General features: G+C 31.9%; 2 protein-coding genes across 11 annotated transcripts in view; one reads left to right on the top strand and one right to left on the bottom strand.

Moving 5' to 3' along the window:
* LOC127861221 (uncharacterized) overlaps positions 1 to 21,841 on the top strand; it is a 361,489-nt gene that overhangs the window by 104,073 nt on the left and 235,575 nt on the right. The gene's annotated exons all lie outside the window — the stretch shown is intronic.
* On the bottom strand, positions 2,454 to 20,648 carry LOC127861224 (uncharacterized). 3 transcript variants are annotated; one of them, XM_052399630.1, is made up of 10 exons: positions 20,561 to 20,648; positions 9,856 to 10,029; positions 9,412 to 9,539; positions 8,882 to 8,993; positions 8,295 to 8,429; positions 7,930 to 8,010; positions 7,312 to 7,419; positions 6,880 to 7,041; positions 6,552 to 6,642; positions 2,454 to 3,965 (listed from the first exon to the last, which is right to left on the bottom strand). In XM_052399630.1, the coding sequence occupies exons 1-10, from the start codon at positions 20,613 to 20,615 to the stop codon at positions 3,350 to 3,352; spliced, it is 1,662 nt and encodes a 553-aa protein (XP_052255590.1). In that variant the 5' UTR covers positions 20,616 to 20,648; the 3' UTR covers positions 2,454 to 3,349. The 3 variants fall into 3 exon arrangements, with proteins under 3 accessions (XP_052255590.1, XP_052255593.1, XP_052255591.1); XM_052399633.1 differs by having other exon boundaries at positions 9,932 to 10,029; positions 20,561 to 20,610; XM_052399631.1 differs by lacking the exon at positions 7,930 to 8,010.

The following is a 21,841-nucleotide window of genomic DNA, read 5'->3' on the forward strand; positions in this document are numbered from 1 at the left end:
GTAATTCGAAATGTATCGTAAGCAAAACGTCGAACATGTAAATATTTTATTTTGGATTATTCTAAATGTATTTCGGCAATATATCTCCATATACGATACAGTTTGAATAATATTGCCTTACCTATGCTATTTTTTAAGAGTTTAATTTATACATGGGAACCAAACCGTATAGCGGAAATTATATTGTGATGTATTTTTGCAATAAACACTATCTAATGGACTACATACTGTCGCACGGTAAAGAGTATAAATGCATGTTTAAAAAAACAAGTGCGTCTGTGCAATTTTGAGTATTTACCGTTTTACCTCTAATTATCATTACCTCTGATTATTCAGCAACAAGCTATGCTTGAACAAAATTATCATTAAAAAAGCAATATATTTAGAATTTTAAAACTATTGCTCAAGTTTACTTTAAAAGATTATGCCGATGATTGTATTTATATCAAGAACACATAATACTTCTTAAACCTTAAAGTTGGCTGTGCCCCCAACTAGTTAATATTTCGTTTTGACTGAATGTTTTTTCATCGTTAATTTGATAAACAGAACATAAAGCAACATTAACAGAAAAAAACATGAATGAACCATAGAGTTTTCTTGATTGCAACTTGTATATATTGTAATTAAATCTGATAAAAAACCATTGATTTGGACTGACGTCTTTTTTTGACAAACGAAAATCCATTATTTAATGTTGTACACCACTTATAATATATTAATTGATAGCGTTGTCTTTAAAATGTATTGCAATGATATTGAAAACCTTCTCAAAGTCAATGGTCATCAAAGATCCCGGTATATTATTCTATTTGGTATATTTCATAATTTCATTTAATTGTCCGGTATCTCACCAATTTATCTTCTTTTAAGAAATCCTTTTTATCTTTAAAAATTATGATATAAAGGAAAGTGTTTAATCTGTCAGCAATTATCCCAGATGCGACCTTGTAAATGACAGTGAAACGGGTTAATAGCCACGTAAGTATACCTTGTTATCGAGTATCTGACATGGTTCCAGAATTAAAACATGATTGAGGCTCCTAACTTACACAGTCCAACATCTTTACAAAAACGTTTAAAATTAAACCATTTAACTAGGGTTTTTGCCACGCTTCATTTTGTTTAGGTAATCGATACGTAGTGTTACTACTGTTAATGCATTTAAGGTTATCGTGTACTTTGTAAGAATCATTAAACAACATACGATATTATTTATTTATTTTGTAAAATGGGGCAACTCTTAAAAATAATATTGATTGTCGATTAGCCGCCGACAATCATCATTGTCAATACAACGGCTGTTTTACTAGAAGAGTATTGAGTTTTCGAATTACAAAAGCAGTTTCAGGGTTTTCCGCCTTCAACTATCAAGTTTGCCTTAATCCGAATACAAACCTCTTTCGTTTTCCTGTTTCAAAGTTTTAGGCGTTCTTAATTCAATAGATTGATATTTTCCATTGTTTCATTAGTTGTAATGTGTATGTATTCTGATGCGTTTTATCTATTAGTTGTATGTGGGGCTATTATAAGCATTAATTGAATTGTTGAATATCTTGTTTAAAGAGTTGCCATATTCTTAGCTTACATTATCTTCATCATTTCAATTTAGGTTGTGTTAATCGGTTTGAATAATTATGTTTAACAAAAACTATAGCAGACTGGTTGATATCTACCTGCTTCCTGCAAACTAAACCGCATTGAAACAGCAGTATTCGATGAAAGCCATGTTTGGTTAAATATATGTCAAAACCTATGGATCTCGATTAGCTTTTCTAGTCAAACAATCGAACTAATTGCTTTATTATATGAAGGAAATATGTTTGAACAAATATGATAAATAAGTCCCATTCCAATGTTAACAAAAAGATATAACGTGTACTTTCATTTGAAGCAGAATTTTGCAAACCCTATAGAAAAGTGTATTCCTATGTAGCATGCACAATGAGGTCAATATACGAGCATTGATAAAATCACATGTCCGCATCTGATTCAAATCACTGTATATACATGTGTGTCCTTCCATTATACATACGCAACACATCAAGCATATAACTTCGTTCATCAGACATATATCAAATGGTAGAGTAGCTAAGTAAGCATACCTTCTTCCGATTGCATAGTCAGTAACGATCAAACGTGGAAATGAATTTAAGTCAATACAATAGATCTCGTGTCAATATGTATATAACAAAGTATTTTATATAATAAAGTCATATAAAATATTCATCACTTTGTAAATATGTTTTCTTTCGAATGCGGTCAGTCAAAAAGACGGTTTATCTTTATAAGGACCGTAGGTAGTAACCAAAAGAGTCACTTCCAAGTTTTGCTGCGTTTTTTCTAAACAAAACGCATTTTCCTCTTGAATTTGATTGTCCATAATTAAAATTTATTTTCGTTTCATTTTGAGTATATTTGATTGTCAGAAGTAAAACGCAAAATGATTCAAATAAATAAGTTAATGCTTTTATTATAATTTAGACCCATACGTTGTATGAGATACATTTAAGACTATCCATGTAAACTCATATATGATGAAACATGTGCATTACCAAATACATGTGTGTATATAAGTAAAACAGGTATCTTTGTCAACAGTATACATCATTTGTTTCCTTAACATTCTGCATGTTATGGAGAGAGCAATTCAGCAAATTAAATACAAATATAGATAGTTACACGAATATAATGTACAAAATAATTCCAAGGTATGAGGACTTATTATAGTTACAATCAAACAATGGAGTTTATTTAAATAAAAAAACATGACTTTTCAGATATGTTTGTTAAATTACTATTTGAGTAGTCGTTTGTCACCGTATCACATCCACTGGTGAGCATACACTTTAATAATGTAGACTAGACAACGTACTTAATAATTAGAAATTCAAGTATAACTATACTAAATGTTTTATCATATTATATATCACGTCCGTTTCCGAGTGTAAAATCCCAAATACCCATTCGGGCTTACGTTTCATATGCATGCAGTGACGTTTGAACTTAATACATCACGATATTGCTTTAATTAAAAATGTTCCTAGTGCCTTGGTTTTAACCAATAACAAGGATTTGTAGAAAAAAGAATATCAGGTAATAGTAAGAATATGCTAATTAAAATGAGAGCGAACTGATGTTGATAAACGAATAATGTTCATATACTCTCTGCGATTAATGCTGTTGATTTGTTCCAATGACAGTATGAATAGAAATGACAATCTATGCATTCGGCCTCGGATTATATCGCTCTCCTTAATTTGCAACATTAATAATAACAAGCCTTTGACATGTATATAATATCAATGAAATATATTGATACATGCGATTGACGTTGACTGTGACATTTTCATTGCATTCGATCCTTGTTAACGTATGCATAGTCCGACGCGTCGGATTGGCCGACTTTGAACTTCATACCATAAGCAGCATCGTACTCGTCGCCGTTAACAACTTTGATATCGGTATCCCTTGCTAATCCATTACTAGCAAGGTAGGAGATATGATTATAATCACTAATATCATCCTTCCCATGGAATACTACTGCTGAAGTTGTATCGTAGTCGTTGACTGAAACCTGGGCCCCATTATGTCCGTGTATCCCTACTTGATCAGAATCCCCTGGTCGGGCTACCTTAAGTTTGTTGTAAACATTGTCCAGTTTTCTGGCATCGGACCTTGATCTCAAAGCATTGACAGTATAGTCATAATCATGGTTATCCTCGTTCACGTCTGTATATGGTTCCTGTATCGTATTATAATCGTCCTCCATGTCTGCTTCATTGGTTTCATTGTAATGCTCAACATGGTCGTTAATAGATTGCTCACATTTCTCTAGGATAAAATAATTATGATTAGGCATATTTTCGTCGAGGCATTTTCCGTAAGTCTTATTATCTTCAAATACAGGTTTGTCTGCAGAAGGTTTGTTGTCTTGTGTTTTTCCACCGCAAGGTATCATTCCTCTGAAACACAATCAACCGTGTATATACATGATGCATGGTACATAATTGCGAACCCAACAAATATAAACACATCCAAATTCTTGTAGCATCAGCAAAGCATTCTTATAATCACAAACATGACTTTTATTAAGTCATGTGACTATTTCGATAGATTTAGGAACACGACAAAAACGCATGACCAAAAGAAATAAAAATGGGGTACCCAATTTTTGAACGGTAAATGCAAAGCATAGTATTGTGAGTATATAACTTCATACATACTACACGGGCGGAGAGAAACATTCATACAACATGCTGACCTTTTTTATGGCACTCAAACAATTGCGAAAGTATGAAGAACAAAAGAACTGCGGTAGATAAGACCTACACGTATGTAACACACGCACTTATATTAATACAATTAGGGTCGCCGCATTGGTACATTGAATACAAAGCAACATAGGGAAAGGAATAAACTGATTCTTATGGTTTATGAAATTGAACTAAACAATTCATGTATTTGAATAAAACTTAAGAGATATAGGCCATAGCATCATATAAGTGTTATTGTGATCATCGTCGCACAATAAAGGAAGAAGGCGCAATATGGCTGTAATACGCTACGTTATTAAGATTGAGTGTGTATGTTTATATTTGTTAATGTTTAATTGTAACACATAATTCAAACATTGTACTGCCAATAACAATTACAAAGGGTTAATGATTAACAAACTAGACTCATATTTTGAAAAGTATATACACCATAACTATCAAAACAGATGACCTTCATACATTAGTAAACGAACAACTATATTGGTTGTGACGTAATACGATCACTTCGTCGCTTTTTAAAAAAGATATGCATTTTAAAGATAAATGTATTCCTTCAAAACATCTGTTTTCTGTTTATCATGCCTCTTCGACCCTGATTTTAAAGAAATAATGAAGAAATCGCTAAAAATCTGCAGTTATAGCGGGAAAGAATATGACTTGTGTCGTTTGACGTGTTAATATTGACTTTATGGGCATGCGCGCTTAATATTTGTTTTGTTGAATCTGATTTGATTTTACTAAAAATGATTACTTTATAGTCGATTCCAAGTTATATGATCATCCTCCACACATGACAGATACTTCCTGTTGACCATGATATATAACATTTATTTGGCAATGTTGTTTAGGCATATATCAATGTGGTGATATGATAAATACCAATCGCACCATCCGACTGTCCGTCTGTATGAACAGATGCACGTCTGAAAATTCCTGTCTCGATCATAACTTTGTATAATTGTGTCAATGCATATACATTTTAACTTCCGTCTTATTTAAAACAAGTAAGTAAAAATAACTTTATGTGATAACTTTGTTAATTAAGAGCTCATTTACAATGTCAAAAAGATTTAATAAACCTGAACTAATACCTTTCATTACTTTATTTACAAACTTGATTTCTTATTTAAAATAGAGCTCTGTAATGTTATGCCGATTAATATAATATTGCTTCTGTGTTTGTGATACCATATTAAAATGACATATACCCATATATTCATATTTAATAGTTATTAGAAAATGACAAATGGGTATGTGATGTTCTGCATATCATTAACGCATTATAATTGTATAACACAGAATGTATATTCATGAACTGTATGCAAATTGCATTGCGGCAACCATAAACGACATTAATACGTGTGTCAATTATATCTGCATCTGCCTTCATGCACGGCATGTCCATTGTATCAAATAAACAATAACCAACATTGAACATTCTGTGGCCAATATATTTTTCCGCATCTGAACGGGTCCACTTAAGTATTTTGATGCCATATGGTCTTGTTACAACCAACAAAATATCGGGGCCAAAATCAGTGTTCCAGAGACATAAGTTTGTACATGTCAAACATAATTAAGTATTCGTTTAAAGTCTACTAGTCAGCTTTTTTTCGTGTGAAAATATATTTTTGTAAACAATAGTCGTTTCAAATAAAAAAAAATGCATCAAGCGTTCGCTTTGAACGGAGCATCACTACATAAACAAAAAGCTATCACATGCAGTTTAACATGGGTTCTATTGTTGACGAAAGGGTGCAGTCAGAATGTGCGACTGCAATTTTAAGAAACATAATATATTAAACACAGACAAAACAGCAGTTCCCTACCGAGTTAATGTTATAAGTGTAATACATAGCTTACGTAGTGTCAGAATTTTTGCAGGATCATTATTTCGTGTTCACTTATTTATGTGATCATATCAGCAACCACTTCTGTATAAGCAAAACACTGACACAACATACATGTTCTCCATAAGACTGGCTTTCCACACACCAATGTTATCGCTGTATCCAGATTAAGCGTGACGGTCGGACGCACGCACTCACGCACTGACTGAATGACGCCTGCCATTTGTATATACCTCTACACATTCAGCCTGATATTTTATCATATAAAATGGAAACTTTATAGTAACGCAAACATGTTAAGAGAAAGTGTGGAGAACAGAGATCATAACTGTTCCTATATATATTCATATATTTACGTGTTTATTTATTTATGTATTTATTTATATATGCATGCGTGTGTGTGTTTTGGAATTAAATCGCATACCTTCTTTTGAGTACAATGAGGACTATCGCTCCACTAATAAGAAACATAATACCAACGGAAACGCCAGTGCCTACCCCTATTGATGGTGCCTCTGTAAATACAGTAATAAAAACAAACTCAACAAATACATTGCCAACAAAACACCTTTTGCCTAACAAACAATCTTTTCTAACGGATACTTTACCGACCAAAACTAAACAACGCATTAACATCGGTTACATAATAACGATTTAGTTATAACCGATCATGCATTTGGATATAGCAAAAGTAAAACACGCGTGTAAGTATGCATTAAGAGTACAGTAAATAATATGTGTTTTCAATTTACTTGTTGGGCCATCTGCCGTTGAAACGTTGGGAATAGACACGTTTGTTCCAGACACACTAGTGACTGAATTTTCTGGCGTAGATATAGGATTTACTTCCGTGGACAGGAAAGAATATGTTGTATGTTCCGACACTTCCGATGGTTCGGTCGTACTTGCGATAACTTTAGTACGTAGAAAAAACACCTTTTATGTGTACAGTCATTTCCACTAAACGCGATATAACATGCAAACATACGCATGTTTTGTTCTGGTATTTTATGTTGATTTCTTTACCAAAATAAGTATTGAGATGACCGTCAAATATAGTTTAATGCTTAGGAAAATACGGATGTCTTCTAATCGAACTACTCACACAAAGCTTCGTTAAGTTGCTACACATTTAATGTTTCAAATAAGGTTGTACGATTTGGAGTTTGAATAGAGTTTCATACCTGTTTGACACAAGGCTCTTTTGATTTCACCATTCTTTGCGAATCGAAGATTATTAGAACTTCGGTTTACATACGCATAACTGTCAAGAGAAAATCGCGTGAAGTCGCCTACAATACAATACTATTTAGTTTGATGTTGTAAATAAGAACGCATACCCTTAGCGTAAAACGTAATAATAATATTAAAATGTGTGTGTTGAAACTATGCAATATCAATATAATGGCGCTTTACCTTCATACGCATTTCATAATGCAATTTATGAAATTGAAATCGGAATCGTTATTTAAATATCTGTAACGATGTGTCAAGTTGAATAGCCTGATACGTAATATGATTAAACCATGTCAATATATATATAATATAAAGAGTATATAGAGTATATATATATATATATATATATATATATATATATATATATATATATATATATATATATATATATATATATATATATATATATATTATTTATATCATATAATGCTCGAACAATAAAAATATAACTTTTGATGTGTTTTTTATTAGTGTCAAGGATCTGACAATTCCTGTCCAGAAGATCTGCAGCTGGCTTTTATTAAATCCAGCATGTGTTATACTATGCACAAACGCTGGGTGCATACCATTCATGGTCAAACATTGTCTATTGGCTTCCCACCATGTGCTGGCAAAACGATCTATAATGATCGCCTTCGCAGAAAGCACTGAACAAATTGTGAAAAACAAAATCTCAATTTAGTCGTCTTATGAATATACAAGTTAAATCACTGCATGTGCGACTCGTTTTATAAACAAGTTGATTATAACTATGCGTGCAGTGATTATTAAAATACTAACTGAAGCAACTAAACCATCAAATAAAAATGCAATGCACTATGTATCTATTATTTTTTGCTTAAACATCCCTCGAAATAAAACCGTTTTAACTAATCATTATGGTGTCATTTAAGCACAGCTACAGTTAGTTAGTTACTTTTTTAAAGTATACCTGTATATGTGCCGTTGCTGCACATTATGTTGGGATACATAGGTGTTATGTTGCACGGTAACCAAGCAAAGCTTGGGTAGAAATACGTCAAGCAATCTCCCTCTACGACTTTAATACTGGCGGTGGCTTCATATACTGTGTCGTTTTATAAAATAGATGCAAGGTGCAAAACATCTAAAAAACACTAGTTACATCAATTATAGTTTAGCAAATTAATAACGAACGAACATACTCTAAAAAGAGTAGATGTATATTGCACCAAAACAAAACTTCAATAATAATAATAAGAAAGCATGCACGTGTTCGAACGGTGCGTTAAGCACGTATACTCTACGTGTTAAATTCGATTTCAAAGGCATGCAGCTTGATCGTGTCTTGCAGTAAAGTAAATATATCGTTTAAAACATCAGCCATTGACATATATTACGCTAGGTCATTTTTTAGAAAGTAATTTACTCTTAATTATTACAAACAAACGAGCAGTATAAAATATGCTTCTGGAAACTTAGTAACCACTGATATTTCATTTATTGAGCTTAACAGAAACCATTATGCCGTTGGTACAGAAACAATGTTAAGGCACGCACCATTCATTTTAGTGTATATTTCATAACAACCGTTGCTGCAAAGACTCTGACCCTGACCGTTCGTAATGCAGTTTCGCTCCACCGTGTTCACTGAACCTGGGTAACATATACACTGAAATAAAACAAGGGAGAACACGATTACACAACAAAAATAAACATGAAGTTAGTATTACCCGCATAGACCAGCTTTGACACAGGTTTGACAACACGTGCGGTAAAAAAAAACGCTGACTCTATGGCCGTCTTTAGTCGAAATAATGCCGCATGTCGGCCATTTGATTTATATAAAAAAAACATTTAGATAAAATATCATGGTTTATCACGAATACAAAATCATTGAAATTCGCTTATATGGAAACAAAGCCGAAATGAATTGTTTCAATCAGTATAATCTTATAAATTAATTTACATAAAAAACAACTACCCAGTTTGATGCTGCAATCCGTAAACAAATTAACAGCATCATACACAGTTTTAATCATGTTTTAATTATCAAACATTATACTGGTACTGGTAGAAAATGGACGTACCGAAATGAAATTATTATTTTCCTCTTGAATCTTTGGTTGAATTCCGAAGTTTCCAGGCCCACATATGGAAAAGCAATCACCGATAGTTGCAACGGCATGTGCATTTAGATTTCGTCCTGTTGCACAACCTGTGGATTTAAATCGCAACATGTTCTTAACTGTGCTAAGAATTTATATTATTGAAACGGTGTTGTACATGCACATATTATGACAAAACTTAACCTCCAAACATGTGATGCATGGTATTAACGCGTTTTCAATTATAAGACATTATTTTACACTTAACTTATTAACAGTATGTTGCATGAGTTCATAATTTGATTTGAGTTTCAGCCGTTAATTAATCAAATTGTTTATTCTCATATTTTTTTGCAGCTGAAATAAAATAGTTGTCAACATTTGGCATATCTTTTTATATTGATAACATATAATCAAATAGCCTACCAAGGAGTAAAAAGGAAACCTTGGCATAAATATATCCAATCCAAACGTCATTAATATTTGGCAAGGTCTCGTTTACCATGAACACTCCGTTGTTATATGTAAGCCGCGGTTCTGCCAAGTTGCACGTAACGTTTCCCCATGTAGTGTTGACGTCGCTTTCAAAGTAACCTGTAGCTAAACAAAAAAACAACATAACATTTATCAAAAGAAGTGTGAACCAACTAACTCTAACCTTATGTTACTATTTATATAACTCCGCTGATGTATTACAATATCAACAAAAATACAGCTTTGTTTTTAAAACAAGATCAACAGGTGCACACATTGTATGTATATGTTAAGCCTGCACAACTTTTAGTTTTATAATCGATATACATTAACGGATATATTGTATGTTTAAAATGTTTGTTCATTGCATAAGCAAATGTGGAATGCTTGACCTGTTTCAGCATTTACTTGTTAAAATTATATAAAACGATATTGTCGACATATAATTAAAAATTAACTGCTAAAAGTTAATCTATATGGTTAAATCATAATATTAAAACACGGATGATAAATGGCTGATTTATGCACATTTAGCTGAGTTACAACGGTTAATTTCATAAGTTTGGAATATGTAGGAAGTTTAAACTGATGCGCACTGAGTAAAGGACAATACAATTAAGTATAGTCACTTTCTCTTCCTGATACTTTTTACATTTTATATGAACACTTGCCGACATTAACTCTTTAAAATATGTTGTCGACGTGCGTAAAACGGTGTAAGGCGCATGAAATCATGTCCAGTCAAGTTGTGAATTTTCTATAAAATCGTTACACTATTACAAATTGAATATGTTGTCAGTACTTTTAACAGAGAGAAATTCCTTTTTAACATACGTACTGTTGTGTAAATATAATTGTTTGTTTGTCCAATTAATATACGTACTAGGACATTTCTTACCACGTGTTCGTTCACCACACATTTAAGAAAAAATAATTTCACATTGTGCAGTCGTTAGTTTGTAGAAATTTGTGCTTCACATATTTTACTAATTTAAAATTATAATATATTTCCTACTTTAAATCATAATGTTTAATCAATCCGAAAAATAACAGCAATTCATTCAATTCATGTTCATTTTTAAATTAACAATTTTGGATCGGGTGTGTCATATTACTCTAGTCATAAAATCTGACATCAGAAATGTATGCATCGCAATTCACGTTTATCACATCCGGCTTAATAAATAACTTTTACCAAATTAAAGGATCCCTTTTATTCTCAATTTGAATGTCAAATATGATTAGATTGAGTCACGGGCCAATTAATCAGGTAACTCAAGAAGTCCAATGAAATGAACTGGAACATAATCGTTGTGTAATCCCTTTAACGCATAATATTTATGAAAATATAATTTTTACAAAATAATATCAATAAATTATACTATTGTTTTTTATACCAGGCAAAATAAGTTAAATCAGCCTAAATATATACATAGTCAAAGCACAACATACTGTATAAAAACACGTTGTAGTTTATATTACACTATATTATTTTGTATCCCTATGTGTTCCGTTCGAAAGTAGCGCCTATTTATAAATATTTACTTTTCACTTTTCACAAAAGTGATTAAGCGATCGCACCTATTCTGTTTGCGTTTATTACCTGCATCCTATGTGTGTCTGCCACCACGGGTGCTTGTCTTTGGGCGAATTATACTTTCTTAGAAGTTGCAAGCCTTTATATGTGTGACTGCATTTTTAAAGAGGACATACTTTTCTTTCACATGTTACCGGACTTGCAAAGTTTGATATATACAAAATACAAGAAAACTACTTTGAAAGTTGGTAGTTTAAAATGGAACCCTTTGGGAAATGCAATTAGTGCAATTCATCCTTTGAAAACCTGTTAAGGACCATTATTTAAAAACAAATCACTATTTGTAGGTGTTATTGTATTGATTGGATTACTTTCAGCGCGACAACATATTATTAATATCATAACGTATGCGTTTCTACTTTTTTTAAAGAAAAATGTGATTCTTTCGGGTAAAAAAATATGGAAACTCGACCTTTGCGCCTTAGTGCTGACCCGATCGTGTTTAGATAATTTTTTAACACGTTCAACCCATCAGTTATTTCTATTGCATGCATATATATTTACAGGAACGGTTCATATGCTTGTCTGTTTTATTTACTAGAAAATTTTAGGTCGCTTTGCCTGCGGAATCCAACTATAGAAAACGCAAGTCAGGTGGCTTATCACGTGTTATATACTTAAATGCTTGTTCGTATGTTTTCTAGTTGTCAAATCGACCTTAAATTTTGTATGTGTGGTACAAATATACAAATTTTGATGTGGACGCGTTTTTCTATAATTTGAACAGTTTAAGTTTCCTTTAAGGTAATAATACACAAAATCATATGCATCCCTACGTGGTCCAAAGTATTGTCAAATTCTAAATAGTTCCTTTTTCTCTGGGTTCAAGAGCGATTTTTGGCGATAACACCAATGCTCTAGTGTTAATTTCCTGCTCCCCATGTGTGTCTGTCAACTGTTGGTGCATTTCATTGGGGATAACGTTAACATATATATTAATGTTGGAGGTGCGTTTATTGGAATTCGGGGCTTTTGTTGAAATTAAACTTCTGAAACTCTGTTTTCCGAGGGTGCTTGATTTTTCGAGAATTTTACTGCCTTAGAGATTGCGAGAGCACATATTGTTTACTGCAATTATTGCAAGAAGAGACATTTATTTGTGAAATGATACAAGTCTTGCAAACGTATATATAGAATAAATACGATAAAAATGCTTTGCACGTTGGCAGTTGTACAATGGGACCCTATGGGAAAAGAATTTAGTGTAATTCAAACTTTGTAAGAAAATTATTATTGCTGAAACACATGCGAGAAGAACTGAAACGGAAGTTAAATTCGATCAAATGGTTGGATCGCTGTGCAACGGTGTATAGCTATAACTCATTGTATCTGTGCAACAATCGGTTTGATGGCTTATGAATGTTTCGTGTCTGTAGGTTAAACTTTGTGAAACGGTGAACATGTATTATATACAGAAAACGCATTTATTCTATATTAAATATGTCGGACATGTACATCGTAATTATTATAATATTGACAAATCTCAAATAAAACGGCAATAATCGGTGGAGTGTGTCGAAATAATAACTGTTGATACCTATGGCTTTAATTCTCGAGTGCATTATTTACACAAAGAGCACGTTGGTCATAAAGTTAAAAAAGTGTAAATTTAAATTAGATTATTTAATAGGAACTCAACATAAATTTTACAAGTAAATGCTTCTTCTTAGTTTGGTTATACTAAAATCTAACACAATTGATTATCTTAAACAGACGACTTGTATACATTTGATCAGATTTAAGCGTCATTTAAATCTTAATAACTATCAATAATGCTTCTGTTCATCCCTTCTTGATACGGCTGATACATATAATATGTTTGACGTATGCCAACATAGAAATATCAACAACTGTACTCAAATGTATAATTACATTTAAACCCTCGTATTGAACAACGACAAATCCCGCAAAGTTTCTCATCACTTCGATATGTAATTTGTAAATAGTTCAGATATTATTTTGTAAGATTATAATACTTGGTACTTTTTTCAGAATATATTGTCTTCTGTGATCTGTGAATATTGGGTAATGTATCCAAATGTAACATAACTTGAAACTCACATGGTAATCAAAACAGCATATCATTTGATGAATTTAAAATGAGTTATGTAATATTCGGTAAAAAAGCTATTCACAACGTATGTAATTGTACTTAGGTCATACATGACAGTAAGATTACATTTTCCATTTATTATTGTCCGTATGAACCCAAATAAATCGACCATTTGATAAAGCTTGGTGATATGAAAAGGACATTCATGTAGTTCTACATACATGAAAGACAACACAATCAGATAATTAAAGCACCGCCATTAACAATTAGTTTTGGTTCGTGTTATTTAATGAGGCGATTCTCTGTGTGTCTTTATTTGAGTTAGATTTGTGAATACTTGAATTAGCGCAAGTCCGTTATGGAACAAATAGTTGAAATTGTACAACTATTTTAACGTTAAATAAACTGTTTGTGTAAGGATTGTGATTGTTTAAAACTGAATGGTATAGCAATCCAATTCAACACACTCTTTTACAACGATTTTAAAATCCCTTCAAAAGACTTCCTAGTTGAATATTCATGGAAATAAAGATGATGGGCCTAATAAATCATGCTGCATAGCCAGAATAAATATGTATTGATGTTATTCTTAACCAAATTTCTGAACTAAAATAAAAGTACTGTTTGCTGTCGCTTTTTTGAATTTCTAATGTTTTGGCTTTTGTCATTATTAAATGGTCGCGAATCGATGATACAATTTATCATCGGATGATTGAAAGACGATTATAATATGTATATACACACTTGCTGTAAATTCATAGACATAAGAATCGTATACAATAAAAAAATGACTTGTAATACATTTCTATGATATAATTATTAATATTCCGAAAGAAAATTCAAAACGAGTACTGGAAGACACGGTTTTTGCATCACATTATATCGGTTAATTGGTAAATGATATAGTAAAGATCACAGCCTATGTATTAGCTTAACCTGATCATGTATGCGAAAATGGTACGACATAAAGTGCGTGAAGAAAAAACCACCATAGCGTCACACCATTATAATCTTTATGACATACGATTTGTACGGATTTGCGCTATCTACATAAATACAAATGTTATACTTCATATAATTAACAATAAATGTTACTTTTGCCTTTTAAATTAAACACGAAAAAATTTAAACCACGTTATATTTCGTAATTTCCTATCTGATAGATTTAAACTGACTAAAATGAGGAAGTTAAGGCCAACGCAGTTACCCGATCATTTAGGCGAGTATCCTTGCTTTTATATGTCCCTTATGATTATATAACTTACTGACGCTGTAACAGTGTATTTTAAAAGGTGTATGTTGTATTAACTTGATAACGTTTTGACGAGTTTTCCAACAACAACAAAAAATTGAAACTTGGTATATATTATACATCTTTTATAAAGCCACTAAGCGTATACTAAAGTAATACTTGTTGCAAGAATTAAACAACGTTTTTACAGTATGTGGTCACCCAGTATTAACCTATTCCATGTGACATTTTCACTTAAACATGTTGTATTTCATTCTTTATTGAATCGATCTTCTTTCGAATGATGTATATTTTGTAACGCATGCTGTTATTGTTTATGTATGTTAACGACGATGAGCTGTATATGCTTGAGTCAAAAAAACTATTCTGTTCTGTTCTGTTCTGATAACGTTTAACATTTTTGTTTGCGTTTATAAGCGAAGCATGTTAAACTGTTGTGATAATGTGTTCGTGTAATACTATCACTACGTGTCTATTAATGAGCTATGTTTTATTCTGCAGCTAATATTACAAAGCTACGCGTACACAGTTATTTATCAATGTGTCGTTGTGGTGATTGAAATGATGATACAACAAAGAGTGATTTCAAAAAGTATTCGTTAATTTATGTGGGAACCATCAACACAATAGAAGCGACTTGTTTACATAAAAATGACCTTCATGCTAGTCTGGATACATTTATTAGCGAACTAAATCAGATTATACTTAACTAAATCCAGTGATGTTTTTATCCATCTTTCTGTTTGATTTGTTAAACTATTCACTTAAAGCGATATTTCTATCGATCAACGGATTGAAAGTGTACACAACTATTAAATCCGGTCTACGGAGAACGAACAGGTTTTCTAGGCATTTAGAATGTATAAACTCTCCATAATGTGGTCTTATTTTGAACAAACAAAACTGCTTAATTGCGATACTTAAATCCCTTTCAACTGATTGAAGAAACATACGTAAGAATAATGCTTCAATTTCTTGTTACTACTGCTGTATAGTTAGGATAACTATATCAATACATAAACCCGTGTCTAATGTGTTGCATGATTTATAACTTACCATATATAATGTAACGCGACATTTTGTTTCTTTCTTAATGCTTTAAAAGATTACAACTGACTGAACGAAAAAGTAAAGTAAGCCTAAATATCGCAGTTGCACGGTTATTTACGCGCTTTACCTGGTTAGGATTTATCTAAAGCAAACTTTTTACTCGACATTTGAACAATGTATCTGAACATATGCCGCTAGAAGAAACATAGGTTAGGTTTAATACTATGTTTATCTTTAACAGAGACAGATTAAATCATTGTGTTATAATCTATTTTTAGCCATACATATTTCAACAACTACTAATTTATATTATATTTTGTTGCGGTGATATGTTTATCAATGTTTTCCAAGATTTTGTTTTACTATAAATGTAGCGATATTGATATTTTTCAATTATAATAGTCCTAACACTATCAGGATACAAGCGATTGACTTTATAAGTTATTATATATTACCGTGAAAGACATTAGGCTGATCAGAAATCATAGGAAGGCATGTTGCAAACTTATATCCCAGTTATATCCTCCGAGCAACCAAGTTGTCTATAAGGCGAGTATGCTAGTTGTTTTGTTGTTTTTGTTTAAAAAAACCTTCATTACAGAGCTTACAAGGACCAGAAGTTTTGTTTTTGGCATATTACATAGTATAGTGGCCCTCAGCCAAGCTTGTTAAACCAATGTTCATGACGTCAAAATGTGACTCGCCAAATGAGTTACTTGTTTTCCGAAGATGTATAAAGTAAAAATCTAGAAATCATCTTCTCTAAAACCAATAGCCACAAATGTATTATGTGTATGGCGTATGGTTGTATTTTAAAACGTTTTTTTAAACCATGCTCATATAGCCAAAACTGTCACGCCCCTGGAGTGCTTAATTCATATTGGAATTCGATATTATTTCCATAAAAGCGCAATATTAAGAGTTTTGATATTTGGTGTAAAACATCGTCTTCTTCAAAGATTTCAAATCGGCCCAGTGGGGATAAATCTGTATAGATTATAAGTTATTTTACAGGATAATTTAAATGTGAAGCTGTGTCGGACGATGTAGTTTACAAGATAATATGTGTTACCATAATTGCGTGTTTGAAACTAACCGTTTCCGATCTCTCAACATATGAGTAAGTTTGAGTAAGTAAGATCTAAACTATGCTAGTATGTTCACATGTAAAAATAATACAGTTTGACTTAATCCCTGTTCCATATATTCTACACACAAATAATGTGTATAGTTTCTTTAGCCAGACATTAAAACCTTAATCACGAGAGTTCGCGATTGCTTTAGGTTTTCGTACCGAGTCAATAAGAGTTCGGTATTCTATTTATACCATCATGTTCAAATGTTTATGAAATTTCCAAATTACAAATAAGACAAAGCGTAACAACAAAACTTTAACATCGACATGACGTCAATACAAAAAAAACTAAGCAAAAATAAACCAAAATTAATCAAATGGTTATATTCCCACCGAAGTATGGCCTTTATTCGTTTTAGACTGGGCTCAACAGGGTTTTTAATGATGAAATTTAGTGAAATCTACATCAAGATAAATATAATGCATTCTTTCAGTGTGCAGTCATGTTAACACATGCTTATTTTCGATATTTTTGCAACTGTAGGAATGTGTACAGAAGTAGGTTTATGAAGGCCTCAGCGTAATAAACTGTATCATAGTGACTGAGATAATTAAAATAGAGGAATACTGAAACTCCATAACATTATCAGGAAACAATTCTAGGAATGTGCACATACTTTGGTTAATACACGCTTTTGGGGAATGAATTTTATCATAGAGACCGAGATCATTGAAATAAAGAATTAATGAAACTCCATAACCATTGTCAGGAAATTTAATGTTTATTCCATCCGCGAGCATTTATTATTTGTGATTCGTTATATCTATTATTAGAGTAGTTTTATGTTGTGATACAGCGTTTTATCATAGTTCTTTATCATATAAAGAGGGCTTTTATCTGAAAGGGGAATTTATTCGGTCGAATTTATCAAGAATTGGAAGTCATCCTGTTAGATACAGCGTTCATCCAACTTCGGAAGGCTTTTTAAAGAGTTTAAGATTACATAAGATGATTTGTAAAAAGAGTATATTTGAATTGACACTTTTCGGCTTCAAAGTTGGTTTAAGAGTTGTATACATTACAATGTATTGAGAAATAAAGAGCATTAAAAGCAGTACGTTAAGCTTATCATTTCCTTACCGGTATCCAATTGGAATGTTATGATACACTTAGCTTTATTATTATATTTATGTTTATATACGCGAAATAAGTAGTTCAACCCTAAATTAAAGCGTTCATTAAGTCTTTCTCATTCTACCTTAAGTAATTTAACTCTGTCCGTGTTACCCTGGTGTCTTCGTATTAATAAGGAAGATATACTGACGCTACCGAAAATAACCGCTGTAATGATTAGAATGAAACCAACCCATCACATGTATGTAGAGAACAAGGTTAATGATAAGAAATACTATACAAATCGCTGTTAAAGCAATTCTTTAAGACAAAATGTTTGCCTGGTGCAATAATGGGATATTGTATTTACCGCTTAGTCGTGAGTGTAAGATTTCTGGTTATGAGAGAGAGGGCGAATTATTTTAATATAACCAACCGTTACACATAGAAAACTGCCAAAACCATGTATCTACATGCAATTTGCACAATCTCGCGTTATTGACAACTTAAACTTGAATACAGAGGTTTGCATGTTCACCATGATTTGAAAATACCTCTGCAAAGTGCTAAAACAGTTTTTCAAAACGTGGTGTTTGCATATATGTGAGAAATGTCAACAGTCACACCTATTTCTACCTCCTGATGTTAATATACTGCTCTTTATACCTGTTGTTCGATTATGATGGACATTCATTAAACAGTCCGTCCAACATAATTGTTTAACCATCCGTGCCACATATGTTAATATTCTGAAAAACAAATTCGTTGACATTTTTTCACAACATATACGTGCATCCATTAATGCAACATACACGTGAACCGTGTGTGCAAAATAGACGGTTAGCAGTATTTGCGGCATATACATTCAATATTACTCGCAGCATTTACGATCAACGTTCATATTTTCCATTTAAATAAAGAAATAACTAAATGTGTAGATGAATAGTTTGTAATAATCAGTATTTGCTGAAAGTTAATGATGTGGTGCATAATTAACCTTTAACGGTTGTTATACTTCCATTTACTCTGACGCATTTGATAGTTCTTTCGTCATATGCGGAATTATATGTGGTCGCATAACCCATATACAAACATATGTTTTATATTTGAAGCAGTAAAAAGACAACAGCACCATTTATACATTGTATATCCATAGTATCGATCTACCAACGGACAGTATCACTTATATCTTAAAAACTGTCAATTATAATGCTTTTGTAAAACCGTTGCTTGACCCCGCTTTTATAAAAAAAAGTATTCCCATACCAACATCAAATACGACACATATTTAAATACTTATTGAACTAAATTTGAATGTTCATTTTTAAAGCGATAGCTACAGGAAGTATTATTGCATATTTTGAAGTACCTTTTTACTAGATTCGATTGTGCGGGACCCCTCAATAACTCGTTAAACTGCGATACTTCTGTCAGAATTTTTTAGATTTCAATCAAAATAAATCATACTTTGAAACGTATTTGTTAAGTATGATAGCACAACATTGTTGATAAATAAATATAAATCTAAAGGTCAAATTTTAACGTACACAAGTGTGTATAAATGTTTTGGTGAGGTGATAGAAATTATGATATGACTTCGTGTGACGTCATTAACTATTCCTTAAATTATGTGTAAACCTGTCATCGAAGTTGTTGGTGTGACTAGTCTAAATAAAAATGACCTTCATGTTTGTCAGATTACATATAACAAACTTAATTAGATAATTTAGCAATTAATACTTTTCAGGAAAGTCAGTAATACTGTGTTTCCGCGATTCTGTTGTCAAGTAATCATTTAACGCGCAATCAAAAACAATAAACTTGTTAAAAGCTAACGCTTCAATTAAAACCAGCTCACTAAATTTTAACTGCTTTTCACCGGCATATTATTATATAAAACTTTTTCGATGAGACCATACACATGTAAACACACAGCTTTATATCGCTATTACAATCTCCTTCAAATGATTGATACATTATCATAATTCATTTCTGATTAAGAACAGCTGAAGTAGGGCCCACGTTCTTCTACTGTAGTGTCAAACTATTATTAATCAAAATGGCAGGATGCGTGTGTGTATGTTGCTTGCTTTTGTCCCATGACTCATTTGTTGCGAACTGTATATATTTCCATTAATAAATGTCCTGTTAGTGATTGTAAGATATCCGGCTGATGCAACTAAAGATCACGCTTTGATATGTTAATTTAAAAACGGTTAAACAATAATGATTACCGGTAAATTCATTACAATCTGTAGAGATTTAAATACATTCAACATTGTATAAGAATTGAAACATTTGTACTTAATATTATGCTTTATAAGCTTATTCGTAAATGTTATATAAAAATTCATGGCCGTATAAATAATTTAAACTTTACTTGCCTACGAATTGAAAAACCCTTCGAGATCATAAAGATTTTAAATATAACAACCAATTTGTTTTAACGGTTTAAGCGCTTACAAATGCATTATTTAAGTACACACACATATGAAATTAGAACTGCATATAGTTACCGTATACTGAAACGGTAGCCAATATAAAAACACACGCAAACTGTTTACTCCACATTATTTTTCGTTCTTTACGCTCCAACAGATTTAAACTGACTGAATGAGGAAGTAAACTCCGACCAACTCATTGATTTTAACGTTATCTTTTTACCATTTAAAATAGAAATACATTTTATCAGGAACGAATAATTGAATTACTTTCTAATCATGTACTGGATTGTACATTTACTCGCAAGTATTTCCATTTTTTTAGAATGACAGTATACATAAGTTAACTTTGTTTTGTGTGTACTTATGACAGGATGTCATGTACGAAAACGTAACAATCACATCTCATAAATATGAGTGCTAATTTGTAAATATAGTGGCTTTTTCTTCTTTCGAAACCACTTTGATGTGAGAACGGTCTTAAAAGATGACTTTTATTTCTCTTTGCTAATTTAATATGAAAGACACCTACTTATGTTATGTTGTGTTTAACATAACATCTAACTGCATTGTGACACTAATTTTTGATCTTTATATTATAAGTTTGTGTACAAAGTCGCATGTTTTATATCTTAGTGGCTCAACTTGAATATGGCTAAAGCGTTGTATAAAAACAGATTCAATAACAATTATCTTGAACTCGATTGCAAAAACATAAACAATCCCAAGTGTATGCTACCGACAATTTCACAATTATTGAATTTTTGGAATGATACATGTACGTTTACTCAATAATAAAATTGGACATGCATAGAACGTTTTCCAATTATTTCTCGCGAACAGTTAACTTCCTTGTAAAGCTAATATTTTGAAAACACGTGATAACCAGTGACAGAAGCAATGTTATTATACGAGGGTTGATGTGCTTCATTGCTGGCGAATTAGGATGTTAAACGTAAATACATTTACTGATTAAACTTTATGCTACATTTGCTTTATTTCACAATATGTCCGACCAACTAACATCGTTTACACATCGAATGACATGTATTTTACAAGTAATACGTAAGAATTATTTATTAATCGACAACGCTAGTCTTCTGAAATGAGTGTGACTTTAATTGAGTAACAACTGTTTAATTTAGGAGTTAAAGCGAGCATACACACATATAAAGCTTTTCTGTTACATGTTTGACGTAACAGATTAATAAATACGCACAGATAATGATTAAAGTATTAGGCATTGGGTTTTGAATGAAATGGGTATGATTTGAACAAACTCGATATGAGACCACCAACCGAAAAACATTGGACCTTGCTATTTTTGAGACGATAACTTTCTACATGGAAAACAAT

This window comes from Dreissena polymorpha, chromosome 15, assembly GCF_020536995.1.
Source record: "Dreissena polymorpha isolate Duluth1 chromosome 15, UMN_Dpol_1.0, whole genome shotgun sequence".
Taxonomy (NCBI): domain Eukaryota; kingdom Metazoa; phylum Mollusca; class Bivalvia; order Myida; family Dreissenidae; genus Dreissena; species Dreissena polymorpha.